The following is a 19,492-nucleotide window of genomic DNA, read 5'->3' as shown; positions in this document are numbered from 1 at the left end:
CTATCTATCTATCTATCTATCTATCTATCTATCTATCTATCTATCTATCTATCTATCTATCTATCTATCTATCTATCTATCTATCTATCTATCTAATTATTATTTTTTGTAATTTTATTAAAAATTTAAATATTCGCCTACATACTCTGACATTTTCAAATTAATCACAGTCATTTTATAGAAATAAACGTGGAAATGTCTGACCTGAAAAAGTCCAAACTTTTCTGGAAAAAAAAAATCTGAAATTTTCTATTAAAATACTTGGAAATTTCAAAGTCTAAAACATCAAAAATGTTCTGCTTCAACCTTTTTTTCTAGAAAATTTCTGATTAATTTAAAAAATCCTTAGTTTTTCTAGCAATTTTTCAACTTCTTAAACTCAGAAAATTCCAGTTTTTGTCTATAAAATTTCTGCGATTAGTAATCAAAATTTCAGTTTCTTCTTGCAAATGTTTGACTTCTCAAATTCAGAAATTTTCACTTTTTTTTCTAGAACATTTCTCAGATACATCTCAAAATGTCTGAGTTCTTGGCAGAAATGGCCGTGATACACCGTCGTATTTCGTTAATACCAAAAAAAAAGTTTTCAGGACACTATTTGACGTGTTTGGTGTCAAACTCCAGTCCTCAAGGGCCACTGTCCTGCAGTTCTTAGATGTGCCACACGTACAAAACTCTAGAATGAAATGACTTAATTACCTCCTCCTTGTGTAGATAAATTCTCCAGAGTCCTGCTAATGACCTAATTATTCTATTCAGGTGTGGCGCAGAAGAGGCACATCTAAAAGTTGCAGGGTAGTGGCCGTCCAGGACTTGGAAATAGTATTTGTACGTCTATCCCAATCGAACCTGCCACTCATAAAATGACAGTTATACTGACGTAGCGCCTTTAGTGAGGAGCGAAAATCACAGATATAACCACGTAGAAGTCGTCTTGATTGGTGCCATTCATTGGAACATAATGTGCCCACTCAGCCGCCATCTTTGTACGGGGGCGTCCTCCATGTAGAACCTCAGAGTATTGTAACAAAAACTCTCTGTAAGAACAATCACACGTTTTCAGACGATTGTAAGTAGCTTTTTATTATTATTATTTCACACACAATGCTAAAAAAATGCAGAATAGTAAAAAACAAAAGAGTTAATCTAAAAAATAATAATGCAGCCAGTTTTTCCAATTTGAAATTAACTTGGGTATAGTATTTTCTTACATAAATAAAAAAAAAAAAATCCAAAATATGCTAAGTATTTCTAAGTAATGCAGTCCACTATATTCTTAAATATGTGTAAGTATGCATCATATTTAGTACATTCTGATTAATAAATGTTGCGGAAGGTATCACATTCTAAACATGAATTTAAAATATATGTTAAAAAAAATTAAAATATGTAATGTGTATTTATTTTGGAATGTTTCTCTCCCCATCCCCTTGGGTCAATACTTTTACATTTGACGGTATTTCTCTGCTAGAAGAGCAGTTAGTTTTTTGCACTGTAGTAGTAGTCTTGTTGCTCCCCTTAACTCTGTATTCTTTGTCTCCTTCACATAGAAACACTCATGGTTGTCCATCTACTGCTACAATGGTTGTGGTTTTGTTGGCACATGGTCATACAGACGCATAAAGAGCAGATAAGCTAAACTGTACCTGCACTTAAAATAGATAGAAATTTGTTGTTACTGACAGGTGCATCTCAATAATACAAAACAAAAATGGAGATGTGAAGTCTGACATTCCTTTAAAATGTCAAACATATATTACACTGATTCACAATCATCAAATTTCTGTTAATTTTTAAGATCATGGCTTACAGCTGGTAAGCGAGTTTATGGAGCTGTCACTGTTTTAGCTCCATACAAGTTCATCATCTTTCCTCCGTGTCGTCCTTTTCGCACTGGTCAGGATGGCAGGGAGGAGCGCTCACTCAACACAAGATGGCGACGGCACTGACGTATGCTTTGGGTTTCAGGCGACATCTACTTCTACATGTCCATATTCGAAGAAAAAAACGTGATCAAGCTAGACACTGCATCGTCTTATCCTTTCAAAATAAAACCCATGCAAATCTAATTTGTGCAGTTCAGATTGCTAAAAGCCTCAAGTAACTATTTTTTTTATTACATTATTAACCTAGAAAATGACTCTCGTTGTTTAGCAATGTTTTAACTGCCAACCTCTTTAGTGCGATCAATAAAATACAGTAGATATTTGAGCAGACTTTTAATGTTGGTCAACAGAAAGACCGGATGTTGCTAAATTTATTCAACTTTAACGCTTGTCAGAAAAAAATCGACACGAAAAGCTGCATTTCGCAGAACATTCGAGAGGTAGGTGATAAATAACTGCATCACGGCTTTTTCTATTCGTCCTTTTTTGGATTTTACTACGGTGGACATAACACAGTAGAAAAATTGAAGTTAGCTACACGGTGTTGTGAACGTTGTTTAATCATAATATCTGAATGGCGTCGACTGCGTTTGGCTAACCATGTTAGCTTTAGCTGCGTGGCGTCAGTTGGCCTTGCGTTTGGGCACGGGGCTTTTTTTCTGTAAACGTCAGCACTCTCAGTGGACATAATTAACGGTAAAACTGTAGTTTTGTTAGCTTGTTATTAGACGCATAATAAGTTTTATATTTGTGTGTTTAAATGACTATTTGTCATTAAACGCTTCGTAACCAGAACGCATAGTCATTACCCAATCAAGTTACCAGTCTACTTTTCTCCCCCGCTCTATTAGAGGTAATTAGTACAGCGTTTTAATGAATAATGACAATGACGTGACGACAGTGTTAAAACGGACTGCACACTATCGCCATTCGCACCTGCTGATGCTGGCATTTAAGTCCGCCGTTAATGGATCCTTTTTATCCCCCCCGCCCCAAAAGGTTCCCGGACATCGAGGACGTTCCAGAAAGCTCTCCTCTGTCTCTGAACCTGGCACCGACACCATTTGGACGCCTCAGGGTGTTAAGCTTTGAGAAAACGTTTTAGACACCCTGCTGCCGCAATCGATACACCACCAGCTATCGACCACCGTTCACTGCGGCATTTGGACGATCAGCGTTGTGTTTATGTCTTTGTTTTGCAGAAACGGTAAGTTGTAGAAACCGAATTTCGATATACATAATGTTTTGTTTTTCTTGTTAGCTACGTTTTTCTTAGCTGGGTTATTCTCATGTATGCTTTCCCGTTACTCTGCAGTATTAAGCAGCGCTCCCCGTCTTCTCAGCCACTGTTCAAAATGGCTTCTCCCAGTCTCGTCACTCGTGTGCAGTGGCTGTGTGACGCACTCTGCACCAAGCCGCTAGCTGGGCTAGTTTGTTAGCCTCCACCCGAGTAGTTCTCCCTCCTCTGGTTTTCCAAAACGGATTTTTATGGAAGACCAGCCACTTGTCATTCATTTTGTGACATTTACCGTAATAGTGGTTTGTCAGCAGGTGTGATTTGTACGGATTCCATCAGTCGGACCACAGCTGACGGGCCTCATGTTTGTGACCTATTAAAAAGAGCAGGCCTTATATGTCAAAAAGCCAGAGGGCCCCCAGCATAAGACAAAAGGCTTATACAAATCCATTATTGTGGCCACAAAGAGGGGTTTAAGCTGAATGCTAAGAGGCTTGGTTTCCTTTTTCATTTACAATTCATGCATGCTGTCTGGAATGCCGATAACTTTTTTTTCTTTCTTCATATTCAATGCATAAACGGTGTTGATTTGATAATTTATGTTAAAAAAAAATCCAGCTAAATTTCAGAATAGATTGGCTATAAGCAATTTTTTTTGTAAAGAACTCTTTTGTACTAAACAAAACTATTCAGCATCCAATTTCTCTTCATTTTTGAAATCTAAAAATTTGAACTTTTTTTTTTTTTTACCTTTTAAACGGATCATTTTGTGTATTTGTAGTGAGTTTCTGAATGGTATCCATACCGGCATTAAACAAATATTTTTTTGCAGTGAATATGTAGAAAAAGTAAATCCTCAGAACAGGAGGCTGCTAATCAGAAGGATTTGTCAGTTTCAGCTGGGTTTGATAACTTTTTTAACACTTGTATCCATTGGTTTCAATGATATATTAGCAGATATAAACGTTATGTAGTTTTATAATGGAATGTGAAGGTTGTTAGTTTTTTTTTTTCTTTCTTCAAACAGTATTTACATTATGTGTAAAAAATTAAATTGCTTGAGGCTGTATCAGTCTGCTTTGACAGCTGTGGCTCGTCAGCCTCTGAGGATGGAGTGAAGCTGTTGAAGAGCTGAGGTGGAATTTTTCAGCCTTCAGCTTCTGCAATTGGGATGATAGCATAGTGACATGGACTTTCTTCTGATTCAGATGACTGACAAACTCAACTGTGTTCTCTAAAGATTGTAAAGGGCCAGGGATCTGTAGCTCCGTTTAAAAATACTCCAATAATCCCAAACTGAACTAATTGAAACCTTCAGCTCTAAAGCTGCTTCAGGCTCTTAAGGACCCTCCACTTAACAGTTGTCATAATAAGTCTTCATCATTAATTAAAAATAATAAACAACTGAAAGATGTTCTTAAAGTAAATGTACAAATTCTTATTGATTTTTTTTAAACCCTTGTCATTAGGTTAACTACATGCCTTTTCCATAAATATGAAAGTTGAGATTTTTTTTTTTTTAATTTGACTGAAAAATGACTGGTTCTTTTAATGAATCCATAAAGTGTTGTCAGAGTAGATATTTTCCTAAAATTTGATTTATTTTGTTGTTTTAATAGTCTTGGTCAGTAGGTATAAGTTGCTCTTTGCATTGTGACAGCTGTGTCCTGTAATCTAGGTGCTCAATACCTGCAGACGGTTATTAATCTCCTGGATATGAACATCTTGTTTGAGATGTTTCCCATTGCTTAAGCAGAATCTCTAAGCCTTCCTCTACTGTAAGAATTTCATCACTTTATTACAAACTCACGACATGACGACATTCATCTACAGGTAAGGCAGCCATTACTCAGGAGAAAAAAAACATCCAATCTACCAGTTTGTCTACCTGGTCTAAATGGTAGTAATACAGATGAAGGCCATTCAAACACTCCCTATGTTACACAACACACAGACAGCCGTTTGCCTTTTCCACAGCTGCTTCTTCCTCTATGCTGTTCATCCAGTGGGGTTAGCTAGAGCCAGGCAGCGCTCGTCTTTGTTTCTGAAATATTGATGGCTGTCCCTCTTCTCCTCTTTCAGAGCTGTTGCGCAGCCGTTGGAACCTGTGTGGTGGAAACCTAGCCTTCAAGCAAGGAGCTTGCGGCCACAGCGGCACGACGTTTTTCATGTCAGAGACCGAGCACGCTTGCAGTCGTTTATGTCATCCCCTCTTTTCCAGACAGAAGATCCCGAAAAATCCCCAACCAAGATCCTTTTATCTTACTGATAGTGCTAACATCCAGCCAAAATGTCTGTCAACGTTAACCGCAGCGTGTCAGACCAGTTCTATCGCTACAAAATGCCCCGTCTGATTGCCAAGGTAACCCCGGCAGGTTGAAGTTTATCCCAGCCGTTTATTTAAAAAAAAAGTCTTTGGTGCTGGGATTTATGGTCTTTTCTGTTTTCTTTTTAGGTTGAAGGCAAAGGGAATGGAATCAAGACGGTCATTGTCAACATGGTTGATGTTGCAAAGGCTTTGAACAGGCCTCCAACATGTGAGTAAACTTTACCGTTTTACCTCAGCTTATCTGGGGTGAACAATGTAAAAAAATATTAATAAAAAATATTAAATCTGCCATTTTTTGTTTTATCAAAATAATTTGTTGGTTGCCCTGGAATTTTGATGCTGCATTCAGTAATAAGTGACAAAAAAATCTCAATCTCATGCTAGCAGAAAAAAAGTGAAGAATAAAACTTTGGTTTTCTTTTAAAGTATTTGTGAACGAAGTTAACTTTTAGTAGCATCATTGAACAGTGTTGACTTACTATTTCTGAGCAACATTCAATGCCACAACGTGACAGTTGAGTACAGCTAAAAAGAAATATGGAGATTTATAAGATTCAACATTAAGCTCCCAATGTGGTAAGTTGAGTTAATTTATTTAGTCACTTGAATATATAAATAAGTGGTCTACTTCTCTAGATCAGAAATCTTATAGATCACTTCTATAATTTAGGTTTAATAACAGTCTTATAAAGTGTAAAAAACTATTAAATCCTTTTTCAAGTTTAGATAAGTATGAGAAATAAAACACAATATGGGAAGTGTTGAGTAAGTGGTTTAGATGTGAATCCAGAACTGGTCTGTTTTCCACATACCAGTGTGGAGCTTTTACCACACCATCAAACCAGAAGCTAACTTTACACATTTTATAACATATGGAACACACGGATAAACGAAGACGGTTAAATGTTATCAAATGCACAGAGTAGCAGAAAAAACGTGAAATTTGAGGTGGAAATTCTGTGGATATTTTGAACAAAAAGTAATGAAAAACTGATAACCAAGTTTTACAGCAACTTTCTAACGCACAAATGTACTTTTACATCAACACAGATTTAACATCGAACATTTCAGTCCAGATTGAATCACTTTTAGAGACGATGTGTCGAGTCTTGAGTTTGTAAAGAAATGCCTAGTTCCATTATTTGGTAGGCTGGAGTCTCAAATTCAGTGCATTCAGATTCTGTAGTGATGTTTTTCTCTACTTAGATGATCTATGATGTCATGTTTGTCTACTTTAATAAAGATGTCAAATCTGACATCAGAAAGATGTAATGGGAATGTAATGATGATGGCAGAGAGGCTGAGGGAAATGTGGGTCAAACCTGATCAATATCGTCTCAATACAGAATAATAATATTGCAAAATGTGTTCCTATAATCATGCAGCTGTAATAATTATAAAAACAGATTATAAACGCAGTGAAACCAAGCTGTAAAGCTAAAATTAAAATTTTATGAACATGCTTAACATAAGACATGGATATCTTAATTGTGCTATTTTTCTAATTAGATTAGTTCTAACTGTTGGCCTTGTCTCTTCTCTGCAGACCCGACCAAGTTTTTTGGTTGTGAACTTGGTGCTCAGACCCAGTTTGATACCAAAAACGATCGTTACATCGTCAACGGATCCCACGAGGCGAACAAGTTGCAGGATATGCTTGATGGGTTCATCAGAAAATTTGTGCTGTGTCCCGAGTGTGACAACCCTGAAACTGACCTGGTAAATGGTTTTCCGCTTCTTTAAAGATATTTGGCCAAGCCTTTCAGTGGGAAACAGGACAGAACTCTTTATAAATAGTTTTGAAGAAACAAGAACTGCATAGTTTGTCTTGAGAAGTTGAGCTAAAGGATAATTTGCTTAAAGGGGACAGAATAGTAGTATTATGTTCATGGTTAATTTCTGTCTTCCTCTACAGCATGTCAATCCTAAGAAACAAACAATCGGCAATTCCTGTAAGGCCTGTGGATACCGCGGCATGCTAGACACCAGACACAAACTCTGCACGTTCATTCTCAAAAACCCACCTGGTAAGAAGTGAGGGGTCACTGGCTCAACCATAAAATGAATTTCTTCTCTTAAATTCATTCATTCATAACGCAATTTCTTTCTTTTTTTGTTTTGCTTTGCTCGTTTCCTCCTGTCAACAGAGAGCAATGATAGCGGTTCTGCATCTGTCAAGAAAGAGAAAGAAAAGAAGAACCGCAAGAAGGACAAGGAAAACGGCTCTGGCAGCGGCGAGACTGGAAACCAGGACAACATTGATGCCCCTGAGGCTGTGGTGTGTTTGCTGTCATTCCCATGATGGTTCAGTGGAGGAATGATCCCCAAACGTAGATGGAGTCAGCTGTCATTGCCAGTCAGGTTACAGGGGCAGTGTCCATGTAAAATTGACTTTTTCAGCCTTATGTCGCGTTATAATGTTATTCCATAATCAAAAGCAAACCTGGAATGCCATGCATGTTTGAAATCCTTTACTCTCCATGGCAACCATTGAGCTTACAAAACACCTTGGGGGACTTCGCTCTGCCTTTAAAGACAAAGCTCCTCCTCAGTTGCAGTTTCTAAGTTCCTGATTCACAGAGCTGCTTTCCTCTCGGCTCCTTCAGACTAGCCAGCACCGATTAGCAAACATTATATGAGCAACTTCTCAGCAGCTCAAGTAAAAATGTTTTTAAAGGGTTAACAGAGGAGCCATGTTGCAATGACTTAATGCATGTGGAGTTCCAGAAAGAGCAGTTTTTAAAGAGGCAGAGGCCCAGTTTCAAAGCAATAAATTACAAAGTCAAATTTCTTATGTTTTTACAACTGAAGGGAACATAGTTACTTGATTGTACTATAAAATGGCACTAAAACGCATAATACTGCTCCTTTAAAATTAAAACACAATTGCAAAAACGGTTAATCACGTAAAACAAACCTCCAACTATCGGTACCGAAAATATCTGCTCCAGTCCTGTCGGTTCAGAACCAAAATACATATACTGTTTTATCCCTAAATGTTTGTTCAACATTTGGTTATATAAATGGTTATTTATAGAACCAGGTGCTTAATGCAGTTTCTTCTTCCTTCCCGTTTCCAGGATAGAGACGATGACGACGAGGACTGGGCAGAGGAGACAACGGAGGAGGCACAGCGGCGCCGGATGGAAGAGATCAGTGACCACGCCAAGAATCTGACCCTGAGCGAGGACCTGGAGAAACCTCTGGAGGAGAGGGTCAACCTCTTTTACAGCTTTGTGAAAGTAAGACCGCTGAGACTGAGTACGTTTCGTCAGAAGATTCTGTGTGATTGGCTGAGGGCGCGGAGTCGGTGTTCAGCTCCCAACAGCAACAGAATCGGACAAAAAATAAAACACAGAAGGTTCATCCTTGTTTGTGTCGCTTACAGTACTTTACTAAAGGAAAACCACCCAAACAGTGTCGAGTTTAGCAGTCGAGGGACCAGTTATTAGATTTACCAGAAACAAATCTTTTCTCAAGGTTGTTCACCTCTTTGTTTGCTCTTAAACAGCAAAAGAAGGAGAGCGGAACCATCGATGGCGCCGACAAAGAGATCCTGGCTGAGGCGGAGCGTCTGGATGTGAAGGCCATGGGTCCGCTCATCCTCAGCGAGCTCCTCTTCAACGAGAACATCCGGGACCAGATCAAGAAGTACAAACGCCACTTCCTGAGAGTACGTCTCTGTTATAACGGTCTGAAAATCAACAACAACTTCATTTAGAAAGAGCTTCAACACCAGCTATAGCTGGAACAAAATGATGAACAGCAGCAATAACAAGATAAAAGAAACATAATCACACAATAATGTATTACAAACGCAACAAAACGATGCAATCATTTAAAATGCATATCAGTAAAATCAAGTCTGTTGGTTTAAGTGCTAATGAGTAAAAAGTTTTCACACAGGTTTTAATCTTTTTTTATTTTTAAATTATTTGCATTTTGGTTTATAATTTAACTTTTACTTAGTTTTTGGTTTTCAGTTGAACTCACCAAATAATGCATCGTGAAAAACCTTTTGTAATTTAGTAATGGATTGATGTCAGCTTGCCAATTAATTCAACCTGATGTTTGCTTATTAATGGTGAATATTTGCCTTTAAAAAAAACCCCAGGCATATCTAAAGATGAGAAGTGAAAAACGGCATCTGCAGCTATTGGTATCCCTGATTAAATTACAAGAATTACCAAAGGAAAAAGAAACCCAGCTCATGAGTGCTCAGGTTTCATGTTGACACTCCAAACTTTCAGTTACAGGAATGAAAGAAACTAACAGGTAAATAAACAGCGGCAGCCATTGGCCTCATCGAACTTTAAGCATTGGCTATGGAAAACGGCTCATCTCCTGTCATCAGAATTATTTTGTACGTTAAACTGAGAATGATGACAAGTTCTTCAGATGATGGAAAACATTGTTACATGAAATATTTAGAGCAAGACGTATAATCTGAGAGTCTCATGACTTGATACTCAATTTCTAAAATATAAAATGAAGACAAATTAATAATATTCACAGCTTGAGGCTGCTTGTTGTCTTTTTCATTTATACATAAGCCGTTTTATTTCTCAGTGCAGAAGTTCTTGACTCAGTCCATCAGCAGACATGATGACCAGGTTCAGTGACCATCTGAAAGCTCTGGCAATCCTGATCAATTATTGATATCGCATTTTAACATAAATGCATTTCTGTGAGGACCCATGTTTATAGTCAATTATTTTAATGGTTTGAATGTATATGAAACCAGCACCTTGTGGTCATCAGTGGTATTGCAGTTAAAGGTTCTTCCATGCACACCACTAAGAAAACATCACTTTTTTTTTTTTTTTTCCTTCTCCCTAATGTTGAATAAAACTAATTTTCTACTGGAAGTGACTGTAACTTATCTGCTGTATGTTTTTCATATTTGCATCCTAGTTCTGTCACAACAACAAGAAAGCCCAGAAGTATCTGCTGGGAGGCTTCGAGTGCGTGGTGAAGCTCCACCAGGTGCAGCTGCTGCCGCGCGTCGCCATCATCCTCAAAGACCTGTACGACGCCGACCTGCTGGAGGAGGACGTCATCTTCGCCTGGGCTGAGAGGGTCAGTGAGCTGGCAGCCGCCGTCGGTTCAGTTCTCAATGTCTCCAAAAAATATGAGCAAAAGGCTCAAAAGTATCCCAATCGTACCACTTTGATGTTAGTATTTTCACATCTTGTTTTTCTTGTATCCAATGTTTCCCTCGTCTGCTCTCGTTTCCTGTTTTCCTCAGGTTTCTAAGAAGTATGTCTCCAAGGAACTTGCCAAAGAGATCCATGCCAAGGCCGCTCCTTTTGTCAAATGGCTGAAGGAGGCGGAGGAAGAGAGCGAGGGCAGTGAGGAGGAGGAGGAGGAAGAAGACGATGAAAACGTTGAGGTACGGTTTTTCTCTTTCTTTCTCATTTGGGCAAAAAGTTCCTGGAAATGCCCTCAATGCTCCAAACTGGCAGCTGATTGTTTTTCCAGTGTTGTTTTTAAAGTGATAGTTCCTATGCTAATTCACAGACACCTGTTTGGAAAATAAAATGCATTGATTCATGCAATTAATAAGAGAATAAAATAAAACAAAAAAAAATATTTACTTTAGGATTTTTGAAGGTGATCTGTTGTCTTTTGTAAAAAGAAAATTATTCAAACAAGAAAACAAAATAAAGTCAAAGCATCCCACTCTTATCTAGTGATGCACTGATCAACTTTTTTCATTCCTGATAGATATCTGAGATATAGAATCAGCTGATACCGATTATATAGAAAATCAATCCTGAATGAACTTAAAATGTTTCTTTTTGTTAATACGGACATAAAAAAAATAGGTTGACTGCACTGGTCAAAAATATAAAAAACTTCAACAAACCATTGAAATGGTTCAGAAAGAGCAATTATAAATTCTATAGATGATGTAAAATGGATAATAAAGCACGATGTCGCCCATAGTTCCACTTTAAGTGTTAGACCAAGGCAGACATCTGCTTTCTTCCGTTGTCATTTTAGCCAGAAACCTGTTATCTGTGGTTCAAAGATTGATCTGAATCTCAGTGGAAAATATTTCAGAATAAGATCTGAGTATTTAACCCAATTGCATTACATTACTGGCCTTGACATGAAAATAAACGGACAAAGCCAGTATGTTTTGGAGGAAGCGGCAGTACATCTGCAGGGAATGGATGCAGAAACCAGTTGCTTACAAGCAACCCTTGAACTCTGCGATATACTCTTACAGGAGCCTTCTGACAGTGGGCTGAAAGTTTTTGTGCTTTTCTTCCAACAGGTGGTGTACTCGTCCTCCGCCCGCGAGCTCAAAGTGGAGACCGTGAAACCAGACACACCAGAAAAAGAAGAAGACGATATTGACATTGATGCAATCTGAGAGATTCTGGATGCTGCTGCTGCTGCTTTTCTCTTGTGTTGTGGCTTCGACTCAGCCGGCCCTGTACGACCGATACGGCTCAGCTTTTCCCTTCTTGATTCCCCCCTGATCCCTCCTGTCCTACTGCCCTCTATACAGCCCTCCAGCTTTACAGCATGATATAGTATTATAGCGCTTCACCTGCTACAAAGTAACTGTATAATTCTGCTATGAGTTTATTAAATGAAGTTGATTTGTGGGATTTTAATCAAGGGTGTTATGGGATCTTTTTCACTGCACTTTTCCTTTCTTTCCTCTTTTGTTTTGAGGTCCCTGTATTTTTCCAGTCAATAAAGAATGTTTTGCTATCCATCATGCCTGACTGTTTCGGTTGAAGTGCTGGAAATTTTAAAGACATTTACAAGAATGGGCATACTTTTGTTTTGATGTCGCCTAAACTTTACTGATTCATACATCTAGTAGTTTGAGCTGTTTTTGTGATGGTATTTTTCCCACAGTTGAGACTAAACATGAAATTATATCTCCATATACCAGAGTAAGCTTTAGTCACTGTAGTGGAGCAGGAGTACATGGTTATATAATTTAACTTCAAAACATGCACACAAAAGGAAAGAAATATTGAAATATTCAAACGAACTGATCAGAGTGTGTGATAAAGGCATGTCATCGAAAGCTTGTTTTTTAGCTAGCCTATTTAAATACTAGCTGAAATTGAGCTAACGGAATAGAGGTGTTCTGTCACTTTAAGAGCCCTCAGAAATCCGTGCATCTAGTCAAGAGCACACGTTCATCTGCTGCTCTAAATGTTTAATAACTAAATTGAATAATTCAATACATTTATACAAAAAAAATCCAAGACTAAAATGTTCATCTAAAATATTCGATGTTATTTTCTGTCTCTGCCTTCCTAACGCTGGCGTGCGAAGAGCAGCACGGACATTCTCTGAAGCGAACAACAACCATTTCCTCCTGACTGGTGACAGTCCTCGCAATACTTTGTAGTCCGGTGGGAACGGGGTCAGTCGGTTTCCGCCCGTTCAGCTAAACATGCTTGTGAGGCTTTCAAGTCCTGTCGGACACAAAAGTGAATGAAGCAAACCTCAAAAAAATAGAAGCCATGGTATGTGGGACTTAACGCTCCTTTTTAACAGCATACGACAAAACGGATCCGTTTTTCTTTTGCATCTGCATGTGAAAAATAACAAAGGGGCATTATAAGATAAAATAATAGCTTTTTATCATGTTATGTTATTCCCTCATCAAAAATATAATGGTAGTGTTTTTTTTTTTTATTCTTTCATGTATGTTTTAGAAATTCTTGAATCTCCCATGGCAACCATTTAGGGCTGCAAAATACTTTCATGCTGCAGTCCAGCCCCTTCAGACTAGCGGCAGGAGCAATTAGCAAACACCTGGCGGAACTGAGATTCTGCAGAGCTCAGACAAACTATTTCTTAGCTCAGTGTTATGAAGTTAAGGAAGTTTGTAAACGACTTAATGGAGACATGTTGTGATGTCACGCTGAAGGCACAGTGTCGGAAAGAGCAGAAGCTTCTTAAAGAGACAGAGGCCCAATTTCAAGCCATCAAATTATGAAATCAAATTTCTTTTATGGGGGGTTTTTCTGCTGAAAGATGTTTTAGAGACCATAATAAAACACTTAATTTAAAAAAATGTACAGATAAATATCCCATATTTACTGTAAAAAAGATGGACTACTATAACAAATGAGAACAGTGTCCACACTAGCAGTTTTTAAAACTCATTTACATGTGACAACCATTCCCATCTGGACAACCATTGTAAGCTACGGAATGGCGTTAGCTTGCTTATGAAAAACAACTTGAAATCAAAACAATTACTCTCATTCTTTTAATTAAAGGTTTGTCTATTAAACGGTTTAATATTGTCAATGCTATTAATACAAAAGCAAAATAACGTAAAATTATTGTGACCCATGAAACTGCAAAATACCTCCTTCCCTTTACATCTGCACTTTCACCATATTTTATGCTCTTTCTTTGTTTCTTTATTATTTTCTTTCTTGCCTTCTCTCTCTCTCTCTCTCTCTCTCCCTTCTTTCCTTCCTTCCTTTTTTCTTTCTCTAACATAACAAATGGAAAAGATCCAACATCTGTTGTTGTACTGATATAAAATGTCTGGAGATTATTAAAGTACCTTTTATAAGGCATGAGTTTTTTCCATCTTCAGTTATGTGCTTTTAAGCACCTTCTCCTATAATCGGTTTTTGCTTTTATTCTGTATGGATGCAGAAAATTCAGTGACATTTATTTATTTATTCATTCATTCATTTTTCTATCAGTGCTTATATTTTTAGTAACAACAATACAGCGCCCGAATAGCAATTTTAAAATAATTAAATCTAAGATTTGCTGATATCCGGGCAAGTGAGGCGTCCTTGAATGCATCTTAATCCAGCCCAGCCGCTGAGTAGCCATTTTGGTCCCACCTAAAACAGACAGACCCGCTGCACTTTGGGCCGCTGGAGATGGGAGAAACCGAGCCTATGGCGAGCGTTTCAGTCATCCGGACCTTTTAAAACCGTCTGCCAAACACCCATCTTTACCACCGAAGGTCATGTTGTTTTTTTAAAGCGAGTCATTTTGGGGGGGAAGAAAGAGGACTGTGGTGATTTTTGGAAGTGAGGACCGACAGCGCCTTCACGTTAGTTTAGTTAGCTTCACTGACTGAAAGCCGAACGGACAAACGGACTCCGGCTAGCCTGTCGAGTCAAACAAAGGTTACAGCAGGAACATGTTAAGTGCGCAGCTTAAACACTAAATACAAGTTGATTGTAATTTTTTATTTTAGTATTTTTTTACGCTCCGGAATATCTCAGGTGCTTGGCTCTAACACGTCCGGTCTGGGCTGAAAATTGTCACGATCCATGCTGAGCCTGTTTTTCCACAGAGAACTGCAAAGCAAAGCAATAATAACCAGATTTCTTGGCTGGTGGATTTAAAACTGAGGATTATTTTTTCACCTCAAACGGCTCCTGGTTAAAGAAGACCAAATAAATGATGTCAACAAAAACTCCTTTACCGACGGTCAACGAGAAGGTGACGGAGGGTGTAAGTAGAAGAGCTTGTTTATTGCATGTTTCTTTGAATTTCACTGATTTGTTTTTATCGTTTGTGTGCATAATAACCCAATTGGTCCTCAGTGCGAGTTATACTTTGAAAATCGTAAACAAGTACAAYTTCTACGTCAAATCACGTCCAGTTCATCCTTGATGTGGATGTATATATTTATTCTAAGCTTAATGCTTTTCTTGACGCCAAATTTGTATTCTTACATATAATAAGGTGCAGTCGGGATGTTTAGGCCTAACCACGAACAAAACTAAAGTACTTTGCCTGCTGATTCTGGCAGGCAACAGTAAGTTTCGGTCTCGGCTTTCTATTGGCTGCCGCAGCTGTCACGAATGGGTTTCATCCAGTCAGCTTCCAGACCGGAGCTGCTTTGGTCCCGCCCCTTCGTGATAGCTTGAATCCCCCCTGTGAGTAACAAAAAGTTGTCAAGCCGGTTGTGATGCAACTATCTGTACTTCCGGTATGAAATTTAAAAAATAAAGGGCCTCGGTCGGAATCATTTTAAACCGACTATTTTTAATCCTTTACGTGAACTGAAAATAATCATTAAAAAGAATAATACATCTAACAATCATATACTCTATGCTGAATCAATTTGCTTAAATAAGAATGTTAAACTAAATGTATGTTTTGTGCGGATTTACTAAAAGTAGTATATAAAGCTGTGCACTCACAAATCTGGCATGATATATACATATATATTTCAAGTAGAAAACTATAAGAAATCCCATTTACATTTTGCAACAAAAAAAAGTAAAATGTGATGAGTGCAAAATTTAACTTTTTGGTCAATATGCAAAATTCTTATAAGTGACAATCGGAACCCACTGTTACCATGGTAGCAGCAACATCATGCTGTCTTCAGGATGGATGGAGTTCATAGAGGTGAGAGTTTCCTTTTCCAACACGACATCCACTCTGAAGATGCAGCCAGAGCTAATGAGCTGCATCACAGCATTTTTATTTCTCACAATGCCCCGTTGTAAGAGAATCTGGGTCAAGACTTTAGAGCTGATGATCACAAATGTTCTCCATCCATCCTGTCTGAACTGGAGCTGCTCTGGAAGGGAAGAAGGAGATGGCAAACATTTCAGTCTTTAGGTGCACAGGATTTCATTGTAGATGCATGGTGGTTTTACTGCCTCCAACTCTAAAAGTAACACTTTTCAGATTTTTCTGTGTAAATATGCTATGAAAGCATGAGAATTTTCTTCTGTTTTTCAAATTCTGTTAAAAATTTTTAAATTTTTAAATTTTAATTGCATAGAATCCCAATGAAATTCATACAATACTGTGGTTGAAGCTTGAAATCTGTAGAAGTTTGCACTGCTCTCTCACCCTGCTGTGAGAGAGGGCATTACTGATGGACCCACCCACCAGCTCACATCTACACATTCCCGCTGCTGCCAACTTATCGACTTTGTTGCTTAGCAACTTTTCAGAGTAAAAGAAAATTAGTATTGGTCAGAATCGACAGGTCACAGTGATCGCCCAGAAAACTGCAATCAGTGCACCGCTAATAGAAGGTTCTGCTACTGTCCCACAACACAATGAAGACAGACGTGGCTTGCTGATTTTTGTAACCCAGGTCATGTCGACACGTGCGCCGTTAATAGTCCTTTACATATATGTACACAACTTTGTCAATATTTTGCATATATCAAAAAAACAACATTTTTCAACTAGTTTTTCCATTAAATAAGAAACAGTTACAATCACACGTTTGTTCACACAATAACTCATTAAAAAACATGATTCTCAACTTCCTGCTGACTATAATTATTTTGAATATTTTGCAAACAATTTATATTTTTATATTAGTTTTATAATTTTTTTTCCCCCTAACTACAAACTTTTTTTTTTTAAGGTTTTGTTGGTGGCCTTTATTTGAAAGTAGTCTGAGAGGAAAGTGGGTAATGAGAGAAAAGGGAAGATGTGCAGCAAATGTCACCAGGCCGGGAATCAAACCACTACAAGGAATAAGGCCTGAATACATGGGTTGTGTGTCTACCACAGCACCCCCTAACTACAATAATAATAAAAAATTTTCATTTAGAAATGTTTTTTCTGTCCTCTTTATCAAAACCTTATTTTTAAAACAAGTTGCTTGTTCCCTAATGAAACGAATATAAAAATTAGCTCAGAAAATTAAAGAAAATATTATAGTTTGGGGGAATTGTTAAATGTATCTGTATTTTTTTAATATAATTATTTTTGTTACTTTGCGTTTATTTTCTTATTATTTTTGTACAACTAACCACTAAAAGAGTTTCCTAGTATTAGCCTGTTTTATTTCTTTCTCCGTTTCTGCGGCTGCAAGCCCCGAACACCTGCGCGTGACCTCCTCCGTCTCATGACTCGTCACGGTAGCGGCACTCAGCTGGAGATAACACGGAGCACAAACGGCTCAGAACTATTGATTCAACGGCTTCTTCAGTGGCTAGCGTGCGGCGCCTGCTCTGCCTCCGTTCTGTGTCAACAAACCAACCAATAAGGAGTTTTAGATAGTACTTTTAGTTGATGGGAACACGGATAAGAAATGTAGGACTCCATGTTCCCAACGCGAACGAAGCTGCCTTTATTTTGAAAACGTGTGGGGCTGGTTTCCGGTTTGGGCGTGTCAGCGTTCGGCTTGACTAAACGGGAGCTCTCTCTTCCTGTGTGGTTACTGGGGCTCTGGAGTCGGGACGAACCAGCATTGTTGGAGCTTATCAGCGGGCTGAGACATGACAGGGTCCCAGGCAGCCAGGAGACACCGCAGCTTTGTGAGTAACTTCTCCGAAAGAAACGAAGCACTTTCATCAGGGAATGTTTTCTTTCTTTCTTCAGTCTCATAACAGGAAGTCAGGAGCTGGAAAATGAAACAAAATGTTAGGATTAGATGTTGTTTTTGCCACAGTTAGGTTCTAATATTGAGTTATTTTATTCCGCCTGCAGTGACCTTATCCTAGTTTATGATATTTTTATCTACAGCGCTGTTTCCAGTCAGAAGCCCAAAAATATTCCTGTAGAGAATGAAAATCCGTCTGGCTGAGTTCAGGGTTAAACTGACCTTATTATGGTCTACTGATGTTTTTCACGTATACTTCCTTCAAGCTTTGGTGTTTTCAGGGTCGAGTGACTAGAATTGGAACTGCAGCTCCTCCACTGAGTTTTTTTTTATTTTTATTTTTTTAAAAATTTTTTATAAAGTTTGATTTCATCTTCTGATCACACCCAGGTAGCGCCACAGACAGGTGGGAATGGACTTGAAATGTTTTGAGGATATTTTCTCTGCACTTTGAGACGGCCTGAGATGGTTTATCTGCATTAGTCTGGCGGTCTGAGCTCAGTCTGTCACTGAGATTTTTCCTGAAAATCTCCCGGTTAGAGAGAAATCAATTCTATAAAACTAAAATTATTAAACTGATATCTTAAAAGACAAAAAAAGTTCTGTCCTTTCAATCTTTGGTTCTGTATGACACGCTGTGGATGATTTCTGTTAGTGTGACGTCTGTCCCGATCAGTATTGGAACTGTTTGTACTCTGCATTTTCTAAAATGCCGTCCTTCAGTCAAGTAATTACAGGTTTCAGTGAGGTATTAAAAAGACGTAAATTCAGTCATCCTAACTTTAGGCTTTAAATATTTATGAATAATTTCAGATTTCCTCTCATTGATCTTGGACATTAAGGTATCTAGTAAATCTGTACGCTCTTTGCTTCTCCCATAAAAGCTTTGGTGCTGACTTTTCATTTTTGAGAAATGCAATGGACGAAAGTCAAGACGTTTATTAGACTTTCTATCATAAGTCTAACATTTGTTTGTGTTAAATTTGTACATCCTTTGCTTTTTGAATGTTTCTAGATTTTATTCTGTCAGTAGTGTTTTTTTTTATTATTCCAGTTTTTCTTTAAGCGCTATAATTAACAGATTTAAGAAACATTCTTCATAGCTTTTCTGCTGCCCACAGTAACGTTTAGTTTTTGCAATATGTATTGTCTACAGTAAAGCAACATGGTTATATGACTCCAGTAAGTAATCCCTACCAACTGGAGCTGACTTGGTTACTGTGGTTTGATCTAGAGTCATCAATAATCTGTCATGTTTCATAAGTCGGTCAGACCGAATGTGGAACAGAGCAGAAATAATAGGATGTGAAACAATTGTTATGCAATTTCATCAAAACTACAACATGGTTTAAGTACTGAAATAGTTTTAAAGGTACAAAAGGAAGAGATGAACTGACTGCAGGAAAGAATGTAAACTTAGGGTTTGGCAATTTAAAAAAGAAAACAACCAAAATTTCAATCGCCACATGAAAACATATTGGCACGTATATATGAGACTAAAATCACAAAGAGCTGAAAAGTCATTTTAACTTATATTGTGAAGTATGTTGACAAAAAGTTAAGTTATTTCTGACAGTGAAGTAGGTCTTGAATTTAAATCTTTATCTGATAGAAATGTTCTCTCTGCATTTTCCTCTCAGTAACAGTAGAAACGCACCGGTCCACTTTTCTCCCTCCCGACTCAGATATATAATCAGTCGATGTCGGTCAGAAAA

The 19,492-nt window shown here is 38.0% G+C and overlaps 2 protein-coding genes across 6 annotated transcripts in view; both read left to right on the top strand.

Moving 5' to 3' along the window:
• The first annotated feature begins 2,223 nt into the window (after positions 1 to 2,223).
• On the top strand, positions 2,224 to 12,188 carry eif5 (eukaryotic translation initiation factor 5). 3 transcript variants are annotated; one of them, XM_008398751.1, is made up of 12 exons: positions 2,224 to 2,326; positions 2,886 to 3,093; positions 5,206 to 5,485; positions 5,579 to 5,660; positions 6,999 to 7,171; positions 7,368 to 7,479; positions 7,600 to 7,730; positions 8,533 to 8,694; positions 8,964 to 9,125; positions 10,367 to 10,531; positions 10,701 to 10,844; positions 11,736 to 12,188. In XM_008398751.1, exons 3-12 carry the CDS (start codon positions 5,414 to 5,416, stop codon positions 11,832 to 11,834), a joined length of 1,302 nt encoding a protein of 433 aa, XP_008396973.1. In that variant the 5' UTR covers positions 2,224 to 2,326; positions 2,886 to 3,093; positions 5,206 to 5,413; the 3' UTR covers positions 11,835 to 12,188. The 3 variants fall into 3 exon arrangements, with proteins under 3 accessions (XP_008396973.1, XP_008396975.1, XP_008396974.1); XM_008398753.2 differs by lacking the exon at positions 2,224 to 2,326 and adding an exon at positions 2,375 to 2,582; XM_008398752.2 differs by lacking the exon at positions 2,224 to 2,326 and adding an exon at positions 2,639 to 2,739.
• Positions 12,189 to 14,283: 2,095 nt separating this feature from the next.
• Positions 14,284 to 19,492, top strand: part of mark3a (MAP/microtubule affinity-regulating kinase 3a) — a 45,560-nt gene continuing 40,351 nt past the window's right edge. For all 3 annotated transcript variants that reach the window (XM_008398750.2, XM_008398749.2, XM_008398747.2), the window contains exon 1: positions 14,284 to 14,926. In XM_008398750.2, coding sequence (XP_008396972.1) covers positions 14,873 to 14,926 — 54 coding nt within the window. In that variant the 5' untranslated portion in view covers positions 14,284 to 14,872. The remainder of the gene's footprint in view (positions 14,927 to 19,492) is intronic.

This window comes from Poecilia reticulata, linkage group LG22, assembly GCF_000633615.1.
Source record: "Poecilia reticulata strain Guanapo linkage group LG22, Guppy_female_1.0+MT, whole genome shotgun sequence".
Classification (NCBI taxonomy): Eukaryota; Metazoa; Chordata; class Actinopteri; order Cyprinodontiformes; family Poeciliidae; genus Poecilia; species Poecilia reticulata.
This window is presented reverse-complemented; position numbering and strand designations above follow the sequence as displayed.